A 19,074-nucleotide genomic window follows, 5' to 3' on the forward strand; every position below is an offset into this window, starting at 1 on the left:
AAGCCTTGGTACCCGATGACGGGCTGCTTCCAAGCATCGTACGCGAGTAGGCCGCCCACGGGTGCGGCATGGCGAATGCGGCCGTTGAGCTAGTCCTCGATGGTGATGGAGTGTAGCACGGCCGCCTCCCCACACCCGACGGAAGAAGACGCGATCGAAGACAACGCCACTGTGAAGCTCATCAAGGCACGAGGGCGCGATGGAAGACGGCGAGGCGCTGCAGACTAGGGCAAGGATCTCCGGCAACCTGCTCATTGGGCCAGCACCCTCCACTATGCAGTCGCCTAGGTGGCATGGGCTGAGCGGCGTGTCACGAGGTCCCCCGACTTCGACAGAGATGAACACCGGGTGGGTGCGATGAGACCAGGCGCAAGCCTAGCTACATGGAAACGTCCATCCCCTGCGTTTCCAGCATGCCAGGCTATGGTCCGTTTGGCTAGGAGGCTTGTTCAGCCAACCAAATAGGCCCAAGTTGACTTCAGGAAACCTAGCTAGGGGATAGCCAGGAAACTAAACAGACTCGTATCTATCTATACTATAAAGGATCGAACGGATTAGAAATAGACTCCCACCCATGTATTTTATACCTATCTTAGGGGGTGTTTGGTTCCCAGAACTAAATTTTAGTCTCTGTCCCATCGGATGTTTGGACATATGCATGAAGTATTAAATATAGACGAAAAAATAACTAATTGCACAGATTGTGACTAATTTGCGAGACGAATTTTTTAAGCCTAATTAGTCCATGATTGGACAATGTGGTGCTACAGTAAATATGTGCTAATGATGGATTAATTAGGCTTAATAAATTCATCTCGTAAATTAGTCTCCATCTATGTAATTAGTTTTATAATTAACTCGTGTTTAGTCCTCCTAAATAGCATCCAAACGTCCGATGTGACATGGACTAAAATTTAGTCCGTGAAACCAAACACCCCTTATTTTTTTTGTCTCTTAGATCTGATCTAACGAGAAGACCCGGTCGGAAACAGGTCGGAAGTCCACAAGTCTACCCCCCTTTCACCGATCTCTTCCCCCCCTCCATTTTAAAAAAAACATACCCGCCCGTGTACCCACAACGCCCGTCACCCCTTCAACCGTCTGTATCCCCGCCCCACCCCACCCCACCCCACCCGTCCCCTCCCGTCGCGCAACTCCCTCCTGATCCGTTTCCAATCCATATGGTGTCCCTGATCCTCTCCCGATCTTCTACGCCCCACTGGTCTCCGGCGACTCCTACCGGCCGCAAGCCTCCGCGCTGCGCCATTCTACTCTTCGATCAACGCTGCCCCTCCATCCCCATCCGTGCGGCAACGGTCATCACGGACACAGGGCCACAGACGTAGTGCGCTCCGCCACCATGGCCTCCCGTGTCGACGTCTTCGGTAAGGCGAGGTCAGCCTCTTGCCCTTCCCTCTTTTTCCACCGCGATTGGCTCCTGATCTCTCGATCGTTCTTTGTTGCTTATCGCAGATCTTGCGAAGAACCCCGTGGAGCTCGGGTGCAAAGATCCAAATCACCAAGCACGTCGATGTGGACACAACTGCCCTCCTACACCTGTTGCTTGAAGGTTTGTTCTTTCTGTACTCTAATCCATGTCCACGCATGTGCAGTTTTCCATGTCCATGGATGATTGGAGTGTACACAAAATGAATTTGCACGAGGTAAATGCATCGTAGGCCCTTGAACTTGTCTTGGGGTGCCACTTAGGTCCACAAACTCTCAAATCGTACTTCTAGCACCCTAATGTTGTTCAAGTATGCCACTTAGGTCCATAACTCATCGGAACAAGGTTTTGGCCGACGTGGCGTGGACAGCGTGGCGCTGACTGTGTCTAAGCGCACGTGAACCGCGCATGAGCCTAGTTAGGGGCGTGCAAATAAGCAGATAGGCCAAAGATTTGAATCATCGTTGGCGAAGAGCGGCGTTAGGGGCTATGCATGCGGCAGAACTGCCCCGCCACAAACTTGAGCTCCTCGGCGTGCAGCACGAAGGCCTCCAACTCCAAGAGCACCATGACGGTGCGTGTGGACGATGGTAGGCAGGCGCCGCCCTTAGGGTCGAGCGCCCACGTGAGCAGCTCCTCCCCGCAGAAGTCCCCCTCCTCGAGAAGGCTGCGGTTGTAGAACCCCGTGCACCCGTCGTTGGTGGTGATGCTCTCCAGGCTACCGCGGATGATGAACACCATCTGGTCGACGGGGTCGCCCTCCCGGGTGATGTAGGTGCGTTCCGTGCATAGGCTGGGCTTGAGGCGCTCGCAGATGGCATCTAGGAGGCGCTCGTCCATGTTGGCGAAGAGCGGCACCCGGCGGACAAGGCCCAGGCAGAGGTGGCGCTTGATGTCGCGGCGGAGGTCCTTGGGCAGGTTCTGCACCAGCGCCTCCTCATCCACGCCATGGGTGTTGAGCCACTTGTATTGGTCATAGCGGCGGACGCGCTCGCGCAGCTTCGGCGGCAGCAGGTGGTGGTGCATCCACTGCTCCGAGTCGCGCTGCTTCACGTGCATCTCCTCCAGGCGCACGGTGAGGGATTGCAGGTACGTCTGGATGTTGCCGATGAGCATGGCCATGAGGATGAGGCCGAAGATGGCGAGCGCGATGGAGAAGAGCGCCTCCCCAGTGTAGATGCTAGTCTTCAGCCCCTGCCTAAGGGTGCTCAGGTTGGCCAGCCCCCACCAGAGGCAGAAGAGCAGCTTGGAGGTGGTGTCCTTGGTCTTGAGCACGTCCGACGTGATAGCTGGCGAGTAGATGTCGTAGTTGAAGGGGATGCTGCCGTCCCGCTTGGGCTCGCACGTCTCATTTATCACCTGCCGGGTGATGGTGCGCCACTCCAGGAACCCTAGGTGCTGGTCGTTGCCACAGTACATGTAGATCTGGTTGCACCCGAGGAACTGATCGCACGCGTTCCTCCAGCAGTCGCTCACGTGCTCGATGGACAGCAGGTACCAGAAGGCGCCCACGATGTGGCTGGCCAGCATGTACCACAACAGGTAGTAGGCGGCACCGGCGTAGGCCGTCTCGGCGAAGACGCCGCTGGTGCGCTTCAGCTCCGAGGAGATGGGGTAGATGCGCACCACGCGCGGGACGTACTGGATGAAGACGATGAAGAGCAGGCTGTTCTTGGTGTCCAGCATGGCGGTGCCCTTGGACCGGTGCAGGAACTTCCAGATCACCACCTGCGGCAGCGGGAGCACGGACGCAAGGTCGGCGGCGAAGAAGCGGCGCATGTAGCGCCGCGCGATGAGCGCGGTGTCGATCACCAGCTCGCCACGCTGAAAGGTCCTAATATGGCTAGAGGGGGGGTGAATAGCCTATTTAAAAATCTACAAATCAACTAGAGCAATTTGATTAGTATGACAAATAGCGTAATACAAACTTGCTCTAGCTCTACAAGGGTTGCAAGCCACCTATCCAACAATTCTAGTTGCAATGATTACTTAGGCACACAACTTCCAATGTAATTACTCACTAAGAGCTCTTAATCTTGCTACTCTAAAGAGCTCAACTAGATGAATGTAAATAATAAAGCAAGCTCTCAATTCTAATTACACTAAAGAGCTTGTATCAACTAGTTTGCAAGAATGTAAATAAGTGAGTAGAGTGATTATACCGACGTGTAGGGGATGAGCCAATCACAAGAAGAATATATAGCCATTCACCGGGAGAATGCCAAAGACAAGAGACAATTGATTTTCTCCCAAGGTTCATGTGCTTGCCAACATGCTACGTCCCCGTTGTGTCGACCAACACTTGGTGGTTCGGCGGCTAAGAGGTGTTTCACAAACCTCGTCCACACGATAGGACGCCGCAAGAACCGACCCACAAGTGAGGTAACTCAATGACACGAGCAATTTACTAGAGTTACCTTTCGGCGCTCTGCCGGGGAAGGTACAACTCCCCTCACAATCACCAGAGACGGCCACGAACAATCACCAACTCGTGCCGATCCTCCACCGCTGCACCGAGCCGTCTAGGTGGTGGCAACCACCAAGAGTAACAAGCGAAATCCGCAGCGCAACACGAATACCAAGTGCCTCTAGATGCAATCACTCAAGCAATGCACTTGGATTCTCTCCCAATCTCACAAAGATGATGAATCAATGATGGAGATGAGTGGGAGGACTTTGGCTAAGCTCACAAGGTTGCTATGTCAATGAAAATGTGCAAGAGAGAGAGCTTGAGCCGGCCATGGGGCTTAAATAGAAGCCCCCATGAAATAGAGCCGTTGTACCCCTTCACTGGGTAAAACGCGCTCTGACCGGACGCTCCGGTCATACTGACCGAACCCTGGACACAGCATCCGGTCCACAGATGTAAGCCACGTGTCATTCTGAGTTAAACTTGAGCCGTCAGATCACAACGGCTATAAACTGACCGGACGCTCCGGCAAAACTGACCGGGCGCTTAACCACCAGCGTCCGGTCGTTTACAGTAAGGGTCCAAATCCGGTTTTCTTCAATCGGACGCGTCCGGTCCACCTTGACCGGACACAGACCAGCGTCCGGTGCTAAACCCTAGTCACTGTGTCGCCATGTCAGTTTGACCAGACGCAGAAACCAGCGTCCGGTGCATCTCAGGTCCAGCGTCCGGTGCAACACCGAAACTGGCGACCTCTCTGCTACGCCTGACCGGACGCGCCGGTCCACCCAAGATCAGCGTCCGGTCACTCACAGTGACCTCCAATTTTTCTGTCTAGGGTGCCGGTGGCACCGTCGGACTGTCCGCACTCTATGGGCGGACACTCCGCCGGTGGAGTTTCTTACCCTTGCACCCAAACTTCACCTACCCTTGATCAAATGTGCCAACCACCAAGTGTATCACCTTGTGCACATGTGTTAGCATATTTTCACAAACATTTTCAAGGGTGTTAGCACTCCACTAGATCCTAAATGCATATGCAATGAGTTAAAGCATCTAGTGGCACTTTGATAACCGCATTCCGATACGAGTTTCACCCCTCTTAATAGTATGGCTATCAATCCTAAATGTGATCACACTTGCTAAGTGTCTTGATCACCAAAACAAAATGGCTCCTACATTTTATACCTTTGCCTTGAGCCTTTTGTTTTTCTCTTTCTTCTTTTCCAAGTTTAAGCATTTGATCATCACCATGCCATCACCATCGTCATGATCTTTGCCATTGCTTCGTCACTTGGAGTAGTGCTACCTATCTCATAATCATCTTGATAAACTAGGTTAGCACTTAGGGTTTCATCAATTAACCAAAACCAAACTAGAGCTTTCAATCTCCCCCTTTTTGGTAATTGATGACAACCCTTATACAAAGATATCAATTGAAATTCAATTGAATCCATGTTGCTTGCCCAAGCATATTTACAATGTGTAAAAGGATATGGACAAGTTTCATGAACCCCATATGATAGCAATTGCTCCCCCTACATATGTGCTAAGAGTTTGGGTTGAAGCTTTGCACATATGATTAGATAGGAAATATAGGAGTCAATTTCTACCAAATGATGCTAAGGTATAAGAGATGGACCTTTGAAGCGTGATACCAATCGGAGTACACCAATATACCATCCTTAGCACCATTAGTAACTAGACATATACAAGAACTAGAATACCCCATGAGATCAACACTACATGTAAGGGTCTAGTTTCCATAGAATGAACATAAGTCTAGTTACTTAGCCTATGCATGCTAGTTTTTCATTTCAACATTCAAACCTACAACTAGCATACACCACACAAGCATGGATTTTTGAAATTAAAACTTGTGCCATGCAAGCAAACATATGTAATGCTCATTCAAATGCACCATACAAGTTTATGAGCTTGCTCCCCCTATTTGTATGCTCAAAATTTGAATTAGAATTAATCTCCTTCTTTTGTCATATATTATCTCTCCCCCTTTGTTTTACTATCTTTGTACTCTATTTCTCCCCCTTTGTCATCAATGACCACAAAGGCTTAAAGTATAGATAGGGTAGGATTATTAATGTCAACAATTTGCACAAAAGGTGGCCTCAAATTATAGATATGTTGGGGTGAGACCATGTGAAATGAGGATCATTTTCCCAATTTGTTCAATCTAGAGTACTTGCAAAAGTTATTTAACTCGGTTTGATCCAAGAACAAGCTTCTTCACACCTCCAAATAAGGGTTATCTTGTACCATGTTGAGTTAAACACTTATAGCTCATTTTCTAAATCAAACACTAGGTTTATAAGCCCACAAACATGTCATATGCTACCACTAGATCATTTCAAACATACAAGCAATAGTGGTACCATTCAAGCATCAAATTCATTTGATTTTCATGAATGAGCCTATTCAAATGTGAAATATGTCTAGATGCACTAATCATGTCCTTAGCAAGGATGTATGCCATGCCAATCAACTTTTACCTTGAATTGCTCGAAGGAGAGGCATGTCATATAATAGGGGTGCATCAACACATATTGGAGAAGTCAAGTATGTTCAATTCATTCCTTAGCTTGCAAAACCTCTTCTCATCAAGTGGCTTGGTGAATATGTCGGCAAGTTGATCTTCGGTGCCCACACTCTCTATGCAAATGTCCCCTTTTTGTTGATGATCTCTTATGAAATAATGACGGACATCTATATGCTTTGTTCTTGAGTGTTGAACCGGGTTATTGGTGAGCTTTACGACACTTTCATTGTCACATAGCAATGGCACTTGCTTGAACTTGATTCCAAAGTCACTCAAAGTAGCCTTCATCCAAAGTAATTGAGCACAACAACTACCGGCCGAAATATACTCCGCTTCGGCGGTTGAAAGTGCTATACTATTTTGCTTCTTTGATGACCAAGAACAAGTGATCTTCCCAATAGTTGACATGTGCCCGATGTGCTCTTTCTCTCAACTTTGCATCCCACATAATCGGAATCCAAATATCCAATCAACTCAAATTTTGCTCCTTTGGGATACCATAATCCAACATGTTGTGTATGCTTCAAGTACATCAATATTCTCTTTGTTGCCTTCAAATGACTTTCTCTTGGTGAGGCTTGAAATCTAGCACACATGCATACACTAAACATCACATCCGGCCTTGATGCGGTCACATAGAGTAGGCTTCCAATCATAGACCGATACATCTTTTAATCCACCATGTTGCCACTAGTATCATTATCCAAGCTTCCACTTGTCCCCATTGGTGTACTAATAGCTTTACTATCATCCATTCCAAACTTCTTGAGCATGTCCTTGATATACTTGCCTTCACTTACAAATGTGCCATTCTTCATTTGCTTGATTTGAAGACCAAGGAAGTAACTAAGCTCTCCAATCATGGACATCTCAAACTCACTTGCCATCATCTTGCCAAACTCCTCACAAAATTCTTGATTTGTTGACCCAAAGATGATATCATCAACATAGATTTGCATTACAAACAAGTCATTCCCAAGCTTCTTGGTGAAGAGAGTGGTGTCAACCTTTCCCATCTTGAATCCCTTAGAGAGTAGGAAATCCCTCAATCTCTCATACCATGTTCTAGGTGCTTGTTTCAATCCATACAAGGCCTTTCTCAACTTGTAGACATGGTTGGGTTTCTTCTCATCTTCAAAATTGGGAGGTTGCTCAACATACACAAGCTTATTGATGTACCCATTGAGAAATGCACTTTTCACATCCATTTGGTACAACTTGATGTTGTGGGCACAAGCATAAGCTAGCAAGATCCTAATTGCTTCCAATCTTGCAACTGGGGCATATGTTTCTCCAAAGTCAAGACCTTCAACTTGAGTGTAACCTTGAGCCACTAATCTTGCTTTGTTCCTTATCACTATCCCATCTTAATCTTGCTTGTTCCGAAAGACCCACTTGGTTCCAATCACATTATGATCCTTAGGCCTCTCAACTAAATCCCATACTTGGTTTCTTATGAAGTTGTTTAGCTCTTCATGCATAGCATTGATCCAATCAACATCCCTCAAAGCTTCATCTATCTTCTTAGGTTCAATGGATGACACAAATGAGAAATGCTCACAAAATGAAGCCAATCTTGATCTTGTTTGCACACCTCTTGAAATATCACCAATGATAGTGTCCAATGAATGATCTCTTGCAACATTGGTTGGTTGAAGCACTTGCACTTGATTACTAGCATTTGATTGATCACTTGGTTGAGATGATGATCTAGCCATTTGTTGATTTTGCACATTGCCATCACTAGTGCTTGCTTGGATTTGATCATGAGAACCACTAGCTTGCACATTTGAGTTAGAGAGCACTTGATTCTTGTCATCTTCAATATCAATCACCTCTCTAGGCCTTAACTCACCAATGTCCATGTTCTTCATTGTATTGACCAATTGAGTGCCTCTTACATCATCTAGATTCTCATCTTCCTCTTGGGAACCATTTGTTTCATCAAACTCCACATCATAAACCTCCTCAAGAATACCACTAGCCAAATTCCAAACTCTATAAGCCTTGCTAGTAGTGGAGTAGCCAAGCAAGAAACCTTCATCACATTTCTTTTCAAACTTGCTCAATCTAGTGTCTTTCTTCAATATATAGCATTTACAACCAAAAACCCGGAAGTATGCTATGTTGGGCTTTCTTCCATTCAATAGCTCATAAGGTGTCTTTTCCATCATGGGGTAACAATAGAGTCAGTTGCTATAGTAGCAAGCCGTGTTGATTGCTTTGACCCAAAATGAATGACTCACATTGTACTCACTCAACATTGATCTTGCCATGTCAATCAAAGTTCTATTCTTCCTTTCAACTAAGCCATTTGATTGAGGAGTGTACTTGGCCAAGATTTGATGTCTAATTCCAAATTCATCACATAACTCATCAATTCTAGTGTTCTTGAATTCACTACCATTGTTACTTCTAACTTTCTTGATGGTTGTTTCAAACTCATTGTGAATGCCCTTGACAAAAGATTTGAATATTGCAAACACATCACTCTTGTCACCAAGAAAGAATACCCATATGTATCTAGTGAAATCATCCACAATCACAAATCTATATTTGTTTCCACCAATGCTAGTGTATGTGGTTGGTCCAAACAAGTCCATGTGCATTAACTCAAATGCCTTGGATGTACTCATCATGCTCTTCTTAGGATGTGTATTACCAACTTGTTTTCCGGCTTGACATGCACTACATAGCTTATCTTTCTCAAAAGTGACATCTTTCAAGCCTCTAACTAAGTCATGCTTAATCAACTTATTCAATTGTTTCATTCCAACATGACCAAGCCTTCTATGCCATAACCAACCCATGCTAGACTTAGTGATCAAACATGTTGACAATTGAGCTTCTCTAGCATTGAAATCAACTAAGTATAGATTCTCATATCTAAATCCTTTGAATGTCAAGTTAGAGCCATCTACACTTATGATCTCTACATCATCCACACCAAATATGCATTTGAAATCAAGATCACACAATTGAGCTACCGACAATAGGTTGAAGTTCAAGCTCTCTACTAGTAGCACATTGGAAATGCTCAAATCATTAGATATTGCAATCTTACCAAGCTCTTTGACCTTGCCTTTGCCATTGTCACCAAATGTGATACTATCAATCACATTGCTCTTGCTTTTATTGATTGAATTGAACATTCTTGAATCACCGGTCATGTGTTGTGTGCACCCACTATCAAGCACCCAATGCCTTCCTCCGGCTTTATAATTTACCTACAAAAGAAGATTAATTCTTTTTAGGTACCCAAACTTGCTTGGGTCCTTGTAGGTTAGTCACCAAGGTCTTTGGTACCCAAATGGCCTTCTTCTTTGAGCCCACAATTGGTGTACCAATGAACTTAGCCTTCACACCGTTGGCACCCTTATAAAGCATGTAACAAGAATCAAACTTGATTGAGGATACAATAGGTAGCTTGTTCTTGTTAGTCTTGTAATTTTGCTCTATATGCCCAACTTGCTTGCATCTATTGCAAAACCGACCATTGCCCTTCACAAAGCTAGCTTTGGGAGTGACAAAGGCCACCTTGCCTTTCTTGGGGGTATAGCCTAATCCTCTTTGTTGAGAGAAAATCTTTGGCTACCCAAGCATTTTAGCAAGTGGGCTTCTCCACCATAGGCATTGCCTAAGGCACAAGTGAGCTCATTCACCTCCTTCTTGAGGTTCTCATTTTCCACCATTAGTGATGTATCATTCATAGGTGGAGTAGTAATGGTTGTGCTACAAGAAGTGTTAGTGGGAGCAACAATAATGTGTTCATGAAAAGATTCATCAATAAGATCACATGTTAGTCCCACATCACATGTTACTATCACTTGCTCCTTCTTGGCTTCCTCCTTCTTGACTTGCTCAATGAGAGAGGAGTGAGCCTTTTCAAGCTTAGAGTGAGCTTTACCAAGCTTCTCATGGGCTTCCATTAGCCTCTCATGAGTGGCATTGAGCTCATCAAGGGATTGCTCAAGAAATTTGACTTTCTTGTTCAATTCCTTGCACTCCTTTCTCTTCATCTCAAAGCAAGTATGCACTTGCTCACACATGTCCATGAGCTCCTCCTTGGAGTACTCTTCATCATCATCATCATCACTCCTACAAGCATCACTTTCACATTCATCATCATCACTCACATCATATTTTACCTTGGTAGGTTTTGCCATGAGGCATGTCAATGGAGTGTCGAAGATGGAGGGCTTGTTGTTGATGGCGATGCTTGTTAGTGCTCTCTTGATAGATTTCTTGTCATCATCACTAGAGCTATCACTATCCGAAGAGCCATCACTATCCCATGTGACCACATAGCCTCCACCCTTCTTCTTTTGGAAGGTCATTCTCTTCTCCTTCTCCTTTTCTTTCTTATCCTTCTTGTGCTTCTTCTTCTCATCCTCATCATTGTCACTATTGTATGGACAATTTGGTACTACATGATCGGGGCTTTTGCAATTGTAGCATCTTCTCACATACTCTTTCTTCTTGGTGTGATCTCTTCTCTTTCTTGCACCATAGCCCTTCTTCTTCATGAACTTGCCCATCTTGCGCACAAAGAGAGCCATAGCTTCATCATCAATATCACTAAGATCATCATCACTTGATTCTTTCTTGGACTTGCCCTTGTTCTTTGATGATGATGAGCTAGCCTTGAATGCTATGCTTTTCTTCTTCTTGTCTTCTTCTTCCTTCTTGTCATCCTTGTCATCCCCCTCCCTTTCCACACAGTATGTCTCTTGTGCCATGACATCACCTAGTACTTGGTTGGGGGTAATATCCTTCAATCCTCCTCTTATGATGAGCAATCTCAACATCTCAAATCTTAGAGGTAGGCACATTAAGAACCGATGAGAGACATCATCATCCTTGATCTTTTCTCCCAAAGCCTTCAAGTCATTGACAATTACTTGCAATCGATGGAACATCTCCAGAATGCTCTCATCTTCCTTCATCTTGAAGCTTGTCAACTTGTCCTTGAGGATGTACAACTTGGTGCTCTTCACCGCCAGTGTGCCCTCATATGTTTCTTCCAATCTTGTCCACACCTCATTAGCTCTTTCACAATCCTTGATTTGCTCAAACACCTTGGAATCAATGGCATTGTATATGGTGTTGAGAGCCATTGTGTTGCATTGCTTGTTGGTCTTGTCTTGGTTGGTGGGATTGTCGGGATCGATGATAGCATAATCATTCTCGGTCACTTCCCATACTTGATCATTGATTGAACCAAGATACATCCTCATCTTTCTCTTTCAATAATCATAGCATGTGCCATCAAAGGACGGTGGTTTGCCCCCCACATGGTTGAACACAACTTGAGCCATAATTTGACACCGAGGTTGTTAAGCCTTCAATCAAACGGTGACCACGGCTCTGATACCACTTGTAAGGTCCTAATATGGCTAGAGGGGGGGTGAATAGCCTATTTAAAAATCTACAAATCAACTAGAGCAATTTGATTAGTATGACAAATAGCGTAATGCAAACTTGCTCTAGCTCTACAAGGGTTGCAAGCCACCTATCCAACAATTCTAGTTGCAATGATTACTTAGGCACACAACTTCCAATGTAATTACTCACTAAGAGCTCTTAATCTTGCTACTCTAAAGAGCTCAACTAGATGAATGTAAATAATAAAGCAAGCTCTCAATTCTAATTACACTAAAGAGCTTGTATCAACTAGTTTGCAAGAATGTAAATAAGTGAGTAGAGTGATTATACCGATGTGTAGGGGATGAGCCAATCACAAGAAGAATATATAGCCATTCACCGGGAGAATGCCAAAGACAAGAGACAATTGATTTTCTCCCAAGGTTCATGTGCTTGCCAACATGCTACGTCCCCGTTGTGTCGACCAACACTTGGTGGTTCGGCGGCTAAGAGGTGTTTCACAAACCTCGTCCACACGATAGGACGCCGCAAGAACCGACCCACAAGTGAGGTAACTCAATGACACGAGCAATTTACTAGAGTTACCTTTCGGCGCTCTGCCGGGGAAGGTACAACTCCCCTCACAATCACCGGAGACGGCCACGAACAATCACCAACTCGTGCCGATCCTCCACTGCTGCACCGAGCCATCTAGGTGGTGGCAACCACCAAGAGTAACAAGCGAAATCCGCAGCGCAACACGAATACCAAGTGCCTCTAGATGCAATCACTCAAGCAATGCACTTGGATTCTCTCCCAATCTCACAAAGATGATGAATCAATGATGGAGATGAGTGGGAGGACTTTGGCTAAGCTCACAAGGTTGCTATGTCAATGAAAATGTGCAAGAGAGAGAGCTTGAGCCGGCCATGGGGCTTAAATAGAAGCCCCCATGAAATAGAGCCGTTGTACCCCTTCACTGGGTAAAACGCGCTCTGATCGGACGCTCCGGTCATACTGACCGGACCCTGGACACAGCATCCGGTCCACAGATGTAAGCCACGTGTCATTCTGAGTTAAACTTGAGCCGTCAGATCACAACGGCTATAAACTGACCGGACGCTCCGGCAAAACTGACCGGACGCTTAACCACCAGCGTCCGGTCGTTTACAGTAAGGGTCCAAATCCGGTTTTCTTCAATCGGACGCGTCCGGTCCACCTTGACCGGACACAGACCAGCGTCCGGTGCTAAACCCTAGTCACTGTGTCGCCATGTCAGTTTGACCAGACGCAGAAACCAGCGTCCGGTGCATCTCAGGTCCAGCGTCCGGTGCAACACCGAAACTGGCGACCTCTCTGCTACGCCTGACCGGACGCACCGGTCCACCCAAGATCAGCGTCCGGTCACTCACAGTGACCTCCAATTTTTCTGTCTAGGGTGCCGGTGGCACCGTCGGACTGTCCGCACTCTATGGGCGGACACTCCGCCGGTGGAGTTTCTTACCCTTGCACCCAAACTTCACCTACCCTTGATCAAATGTGCCAACCACCAAGTGTATCACCTTGTGCACATGTGTTAGCATATTTTCACAAACATTTTCAAGGGTGTTAGCACTCTACTAGATCCTAAATGCATATGCAATGAGTTAAAGCATCTAGTGGCACTTTGATAACCGCATTCCGATACGAGTTTCACCCCTCTTAATAGTACGGCTATCAATCCTAAATGTGATCACACTTGCTAAGTGTCTTGATCACCAAAACAAAATGGCTCCTACATTTTATACCTTTGCCTTGAGCCTTTTGTTTTTCTTTTTCTTTTTTTCCAAGTTTAAGCATTTGATCATCACCATGCCATCACCATCGTCATGATCTTTGCCATTGCTTCGTCACTTGGAGTAGTGCTACCTATCTCATAATCATCTTGATAAACTAGGTTAGCACTTAGGGTTTCATCAATTAACCAAAACCAAACTAGAGCTTTCACGCGCCCGAACACCCGGGAGGATGGCTTGATGTAGGCGGTGCCGGACTGCAGCGCGATGCGGCCCAGGAAGAAGAGGATATGAAAAGATCTAGGGGGCCTCTCTGCTTATTTGCACGCCCCAAACCAGGCTCACGCGCGGCTCACGTGCGCTTGGACACAGTCAGCGCCACGCTATCCACGCCACGTCGGCCAAAACCTTGTTCCGATGAGTTATGGACCTAAGTGGCATACTTAAACAATATTAGGGTGCCAGAAGTACGATTTGAGAGTTTGTGGACCTAAGTGTCACCCTAAGACAAGTTCAAGGGCCTACGATGCATTTACCTCAATTTGCACTATGTCAATCTTCAGTTTGGTAGCACGTAGCACTATGACAGTTTCTATTCACAGATCTGTTGCAGAGCTCGCTCACCGGCTTGTTTTATTAGTTCAATATGAAATGTAATTACTTTTATCAATTTGCAAATAGTAGCAAAGAAGAGATGTATTTTTTTTTCTTATGTTTAATATGAGCCTTTTCTGTCAATTGTCTGACTTTCTAAATGAAAATTGCCATGCGAATAGTTGGTTGTTTCCATTATTGTTCCTCTTGTTTAATATACCATGTTGGTCGTGTGATTGATTGCACTGTATATATGACATTGTCTTATTGACTTCTGGAAATATTTGGTGGTATGTAATCTAAGGGACACTTACTCTAAAATTTGACTAAAGTATTTGAATGATCCACTAGGTTAGTGAAGAATTATATCTTAACATCCCATGGTGTGTGGCGACAGTTTGTGTGTTCACAGCTACAATTTTGTATGCAAATGCTTCTTGGGCTACTTATCAGGGAAGCACGAGTTCTCGGCACATTCTTACCATCTACAAATTATGTTTTTACTATGCTTTTTTATAACTGCTTATTATGACTTTTTTTTACAGGAAACAAAAAAAGGCATTTGAGCAGGATTAATGGCAGCAACTATTTTGGCAATGGTAAATTGCACTAGCGCCTTCCCTAGCAACTTAACCATGATAAAGAAAGGCTAAATTGGTAACAAAGCTTCATATTTACAACCTGTGAACAATCTAAATTTCTAATATAATTTTTATGGTTAAAATTAACCAGTTCTAAAATCCTTTACAATTATTGTCATGAAGGTCTGCGAAGGATATTGTTGACAAGAATGCTGGTTCATATTTCTATAATTTTCAAACAACTTTCAACGTCTGGAGACAACTGAGTGCTGCAGTTCTTTCTTTTTCTGCCTTTATTATGACTCTTCTTCCTCCAGCAACTTTTAGCTCTGGTGAGCATTTATAGAAGTTGCAATTTGCATGTATCACCAGTTCACCACATCTATGCAAAACATAGAGTAAAGTTTCTTTTCTGAAAAAAGAGCCTGGAAGTTCTCTGATAGTTCATCACATCTTGCATTTGATGTGCAATAAATTATTCAATGTACTGCAGGAAAAAATTTACTGTGTTCATAGCTTCCTGAAGTAAAGCCATGAAATGTTAAGATCTTACTATGTATACCTGATAATGTTGAATCGCAAGTAAAAATATATTTGTTGCTAGAATGCAAGGCATGATATTTGGTGAATAATGCAGAATATTTCTTAATCACTTATTATTTTGTATAAGAACTACTGAACTCTGAGCCCAAAGGGTTCAGAATAGAAACACCAAGATTAATACATGACTACTTACCAAAACTACATTCATTTGGTATCGTTCATGGGCAGGCTTTGAAGGAATGGCATTGTCATCAGAAACACTAATCACTCCATTTTGTACATGTGCAAGCTTTGTAGGAATGGCATTGTCTTATGGTCTATCCCTAAATAATTCCTTTGTTTTCTCTATCCAAAATCAGTGCCAGCTATCAAATCAAATTATCTCTGTGGAAAAGGTGGGCCATGGCATAGGACACTCTAGACAATACAAATTCGTTGCATTCATGGTGATTGTTTCTGATTTTGGTATTCAACGAGATGTATGGGACGGGTCAATGCTGGTGCTGAGCAGGAAATTGAAGATCCAGCTTATGGTTATTTCTGAAGCAATCATGTTGTTTCACTGGCTCAAGTTCGGTTCCTGAAAGAAGTTTGATGTTGGAAAATGAGTTAGTATATGGTGATAATGGAGCTCGTTTACTTCATCCAGCCCTGGTACTACTCATGTGGAAAGAATGTTACCCTTTTAGTTGTGGGTTCGATTTTGATATGAATGTAAATATGGTGTCGATGCTTAGCAGCCAACTCTTGTTGTAAACACACTTTATTTCTCTATCTAAATTCTTATCATCCATTACATGAATCGAGCAGCCAACTCTTGTTGCAAATACACATTTTATTCCTATATCTGAATTCTTGTCACCTGTTACACGAATTCTCTCAAATGTACTATTGTTTCTTGAATTTTTCAAATTTTCAATGTTTTTCTCCTTTATCAATGAACTTTTTATAGACACGTGCATGCTGCACGTGCCTATCCACTAGTAGTCCCCAAAAGGCTCCAATACATGCAAGTAAGACTGATTCTACACTCAATTCCTAATAAAACTAAGTCATAATAGCACATCTATCTTGAGTCCTATTACAAGTAAGATTTTAGTTACCTACAACAATCTCCACCTTGACTCTAATCATTTGGATTCATTGTGCTCCTCCAAGAATTTGCTCCAAATCAGCTCTCTTTTTTATTTATACTCCCACCTTGTGGGTGACCCCACCACAGGTGCTCATGCGCATCACCACAATGTGTGTCAGTGTCCAAGTTGGAGTGCTTGGTTCTTCCACTTGAAAGCTCCTTCATTGTCTCATTTGGTTAACCGCACCACCTCCTATGGCCCTTCATGTCATAGGTTTGTACTGCCTCCAAGCTGCACCTGGTTGCTGGTACCACACGGTTAATCCCACCATGTGTTCCTTCTTCCAACAGCTCACATGAATATTTCACAATAGTAGGTATTGAAGAATCCATACAAGAAATTTTACTAAATTTTAAAGAAAATGTATTGAGAAGTAATCTCTATGGAGTTAGAGACGCGTCAATTTACGTCAAAGGTCCTAGATACATAACCGCTCAAGATATAATCTTACCGCCTTCCATAGAAATCGTTGATACGACACAACCTATAGCTAACTTGAGAGAGCCCGTTGATTTCTGTATTGAGTTAGAGATCGAGAGAGATCGCGGATATCATACGGAACTCAGAAAGAACTCTCAAGATGGAAGTTATCCTATAGATGATGTATTCATGCCTGTTCGAAATGTGAATTATAGTATTTTTTTCTTGTGGGAATGGAAATGAAAAAACACGAGATACTTTTTTCTAGAAATATGGACGAATGGAAGTTTAACTAAAGAAGCGCTTTATGAACACCTCTACGACTGTTAGATTTTGCAACCGTCTTTACAACGTTGCACTTGACTGTTGTTGAGATTTGAGTACCTCTCATTGATGAAACGGCTTCCTTTTCCTGATCAGAATACAACCTTGGAGTTCTAGCGACCTCACGAATATTAATTGTATTATTTTTTCAAGTCAGGTATATATATACCAAACTCCTGTTAGTGCACAATTTGTTACATTATGCATCACCTATGAAACCATCTCCAACCTCAGGGGCCGCGTACTCCTTGCAATCCATTAAGTAAACAGTATTGTTCACCAGTTTAGAGATCCTTCGTCAAGCATCTTCCACACCGAACATATATGGAAGCAACTCCCTGAATCTAATATCCAACCATGAGTAGTACCTAGTTGACTGACATAAGTACATCATTTTTATCACCACTTGCCACTAGACATGCTCCTATCATAGTCTTCAAACTTGGACAATCCTTGATTTTTTTAAAAAAAAGAAATTGGGCAGTCCTCACTTGGCATTGACTCGTACATTTGTGTTGGGGACTAATGTATTGGTGACATGGTTTAGGAATCATACAATTTTCTAGAACATAGGTGGAATATTTGGAACATCTAAAGTGGAGTCTATCAATAAGTCCCATACTATGGCCTCAATATATATTGCGAGTGATACCAAAAAAAACACAGGAACAAAGGTAGGCTATCTAGCTCCAAAACACCCTATTTACCACTCATATACACCTTTTTATTTATATTCCTCTATGGATGGAGAAACCAATACTAGTAAAAAAAATATTTTAGGAGACAAGGGATTTTATTAATGGAGGCGGTCATAAATTCTTAGAGTCGCAAAATAGCTACTGAATAATTTTGGAGGTGGTAGCTCTATTTATGGAGACGGTCCAAAAACGTACGTTTATGTAAATTCATTTACAGAGGTCCGCCTCCGAAAATAAATTGAAGACCATCTTAAGAGGCGGACCTCCTAAGAGGCCCGCCTCTAGAACAGCCTTGAAGCCCGCTAGGTCCAATACGATGGTCGCATATATAAGAGAGACTTAGGGTTTGGAACTCCTCCCCTGCACTCCTCTCTCACCACATGCCTCCACCAGGCCCAAAGCGACTTAGGGTTTGGAAGTCATCAGACGCCCTCCTCCATGCACTCTCCTCTCTTCCACGGCTAAATGGATCTCGAGCAGCGACGGCGATGGCATGGCGCAGTGCTGGAGCGGCGGTGGTGGAGCAGCATATGAGCGCACAACCTCTCGTGTGGCGGTTGCGCGGCCTCGTGGCAGAGAAATCTGTGGCGAGATCCGGCAATAGCGCGTCCTCCCCTCTGACAGCCGCGGCTTCATCCTACCCCCACACACAAAATCCAGCGATGGCGGTGGTTCGTCGTCCATGGCGGGACCATGACATGGTGGTGGAGCCCTGGCGACCGAGGTCGTGGTGAATCCAGAAATGACGATGGTGGGTGTGGCGTGTCCGCGAGCGGCCTCGGTGATGGTGGCGTGTCTACGAGCGGCTCAGCAGCAGCAACAACATTCCCGGAAGTAGGCTTGGCATCGGGCCTGGGAGTGGGCTCGACGTCGGGCCTAGGCCTTTTTTGTTTTTTTAATGTATTTTCACAGGCGGTCATTATGACCACCTCTGAAAAATAGATTAACAGAGACGTCGACTTGGAGGCGAACGTGTTGCCCGTCTATAGAAACCAAATATGGCCGCCTCCAAAAAATGTTTTACGTGTGGTAATGCTAAGTACTTCCCGTATATATATCTATAAATACATATTAATATGGATGAAAAAGATAATATCTTGCTTATATGTACATTTTAGTAGTACGTTATGCGTAATGTACTAGGTGGTATAATATTTTTGCAGCACTGAACGTAACTTTGCCGCCGTATGTGTTTATAAAATTGACTGGTTTGAGGTATGAACCT

The 19,074-nt window shown here is 44.3% G+C and overlaps 1 protein-coding gene across 1 annotated transcript; it reads right to left on the reverse strand.

Moving 5' to 3' along the window:
- Nucleotides 1-1,927: 1,927 nt before the first annotated feature.
- On the reverse strand, nt 1,928-18,533 carry LOC136523757 (putative cyclic nucleotide-gated ion channel 9). The gene is made up of 3 exons (XM_066517326.1): nt 18,278-18,533; nt 13,766-13,866; nt 1,928-3,271 (listed from the first exon to the last, which is right to left on the reverse strand). The coding sequence occupies exons 1-3, from the start codon at nt 18,531-18,533 to the stop codon at nt 1,928-1,930; spliced, it is 1,701 nt and encodes a 566-aa protein (XP_066373423.1).
- Nucleotides 18,534-19,074: the final 541 nt, after the last annotated feature.

Source organism: Miscanthus floridulus, chromosome 18 (assembly GCF_019320115.1).
Source record: "Miscanthus floridulus cultivar M001 chromosome 18, ASM1932011v1, whole genome shotgun sequence".
In the NCBI taxonomy this organism is placed as follows: Eukaryota; Viridiplantae; Streptophyta; class Magnoliopsida; order Poales; family Poaceae; genus Miscanthus; species Miscanthus floridulus.

Excerpts from the sequence above, each read along its gene's own strand:
- LOC136523757 (XM_066517326.1), bottom strand. The coding sequence starts at position 18,533 with ATGGACGACGAACCACCGCCATCGCTGGATTTTGTGTGTGGGGGTAGG. Across the intron at positions 13,867-18,277 it reads GAGAGTGCATGGAGGAGGGC|AGAGGCCCCCTAGATCTTTT; the intron begins GTCTGATGACTT and ends GCAAATAAGCAG. Across the intron at positions 3,272-13,765 it reads CCTCCCGGGTGTTCGGGCGC|CGTGGCGAGCTGGTGATCGA; the intron begins GTGAAAGCTCTA and ends AGGACCTTTCAG.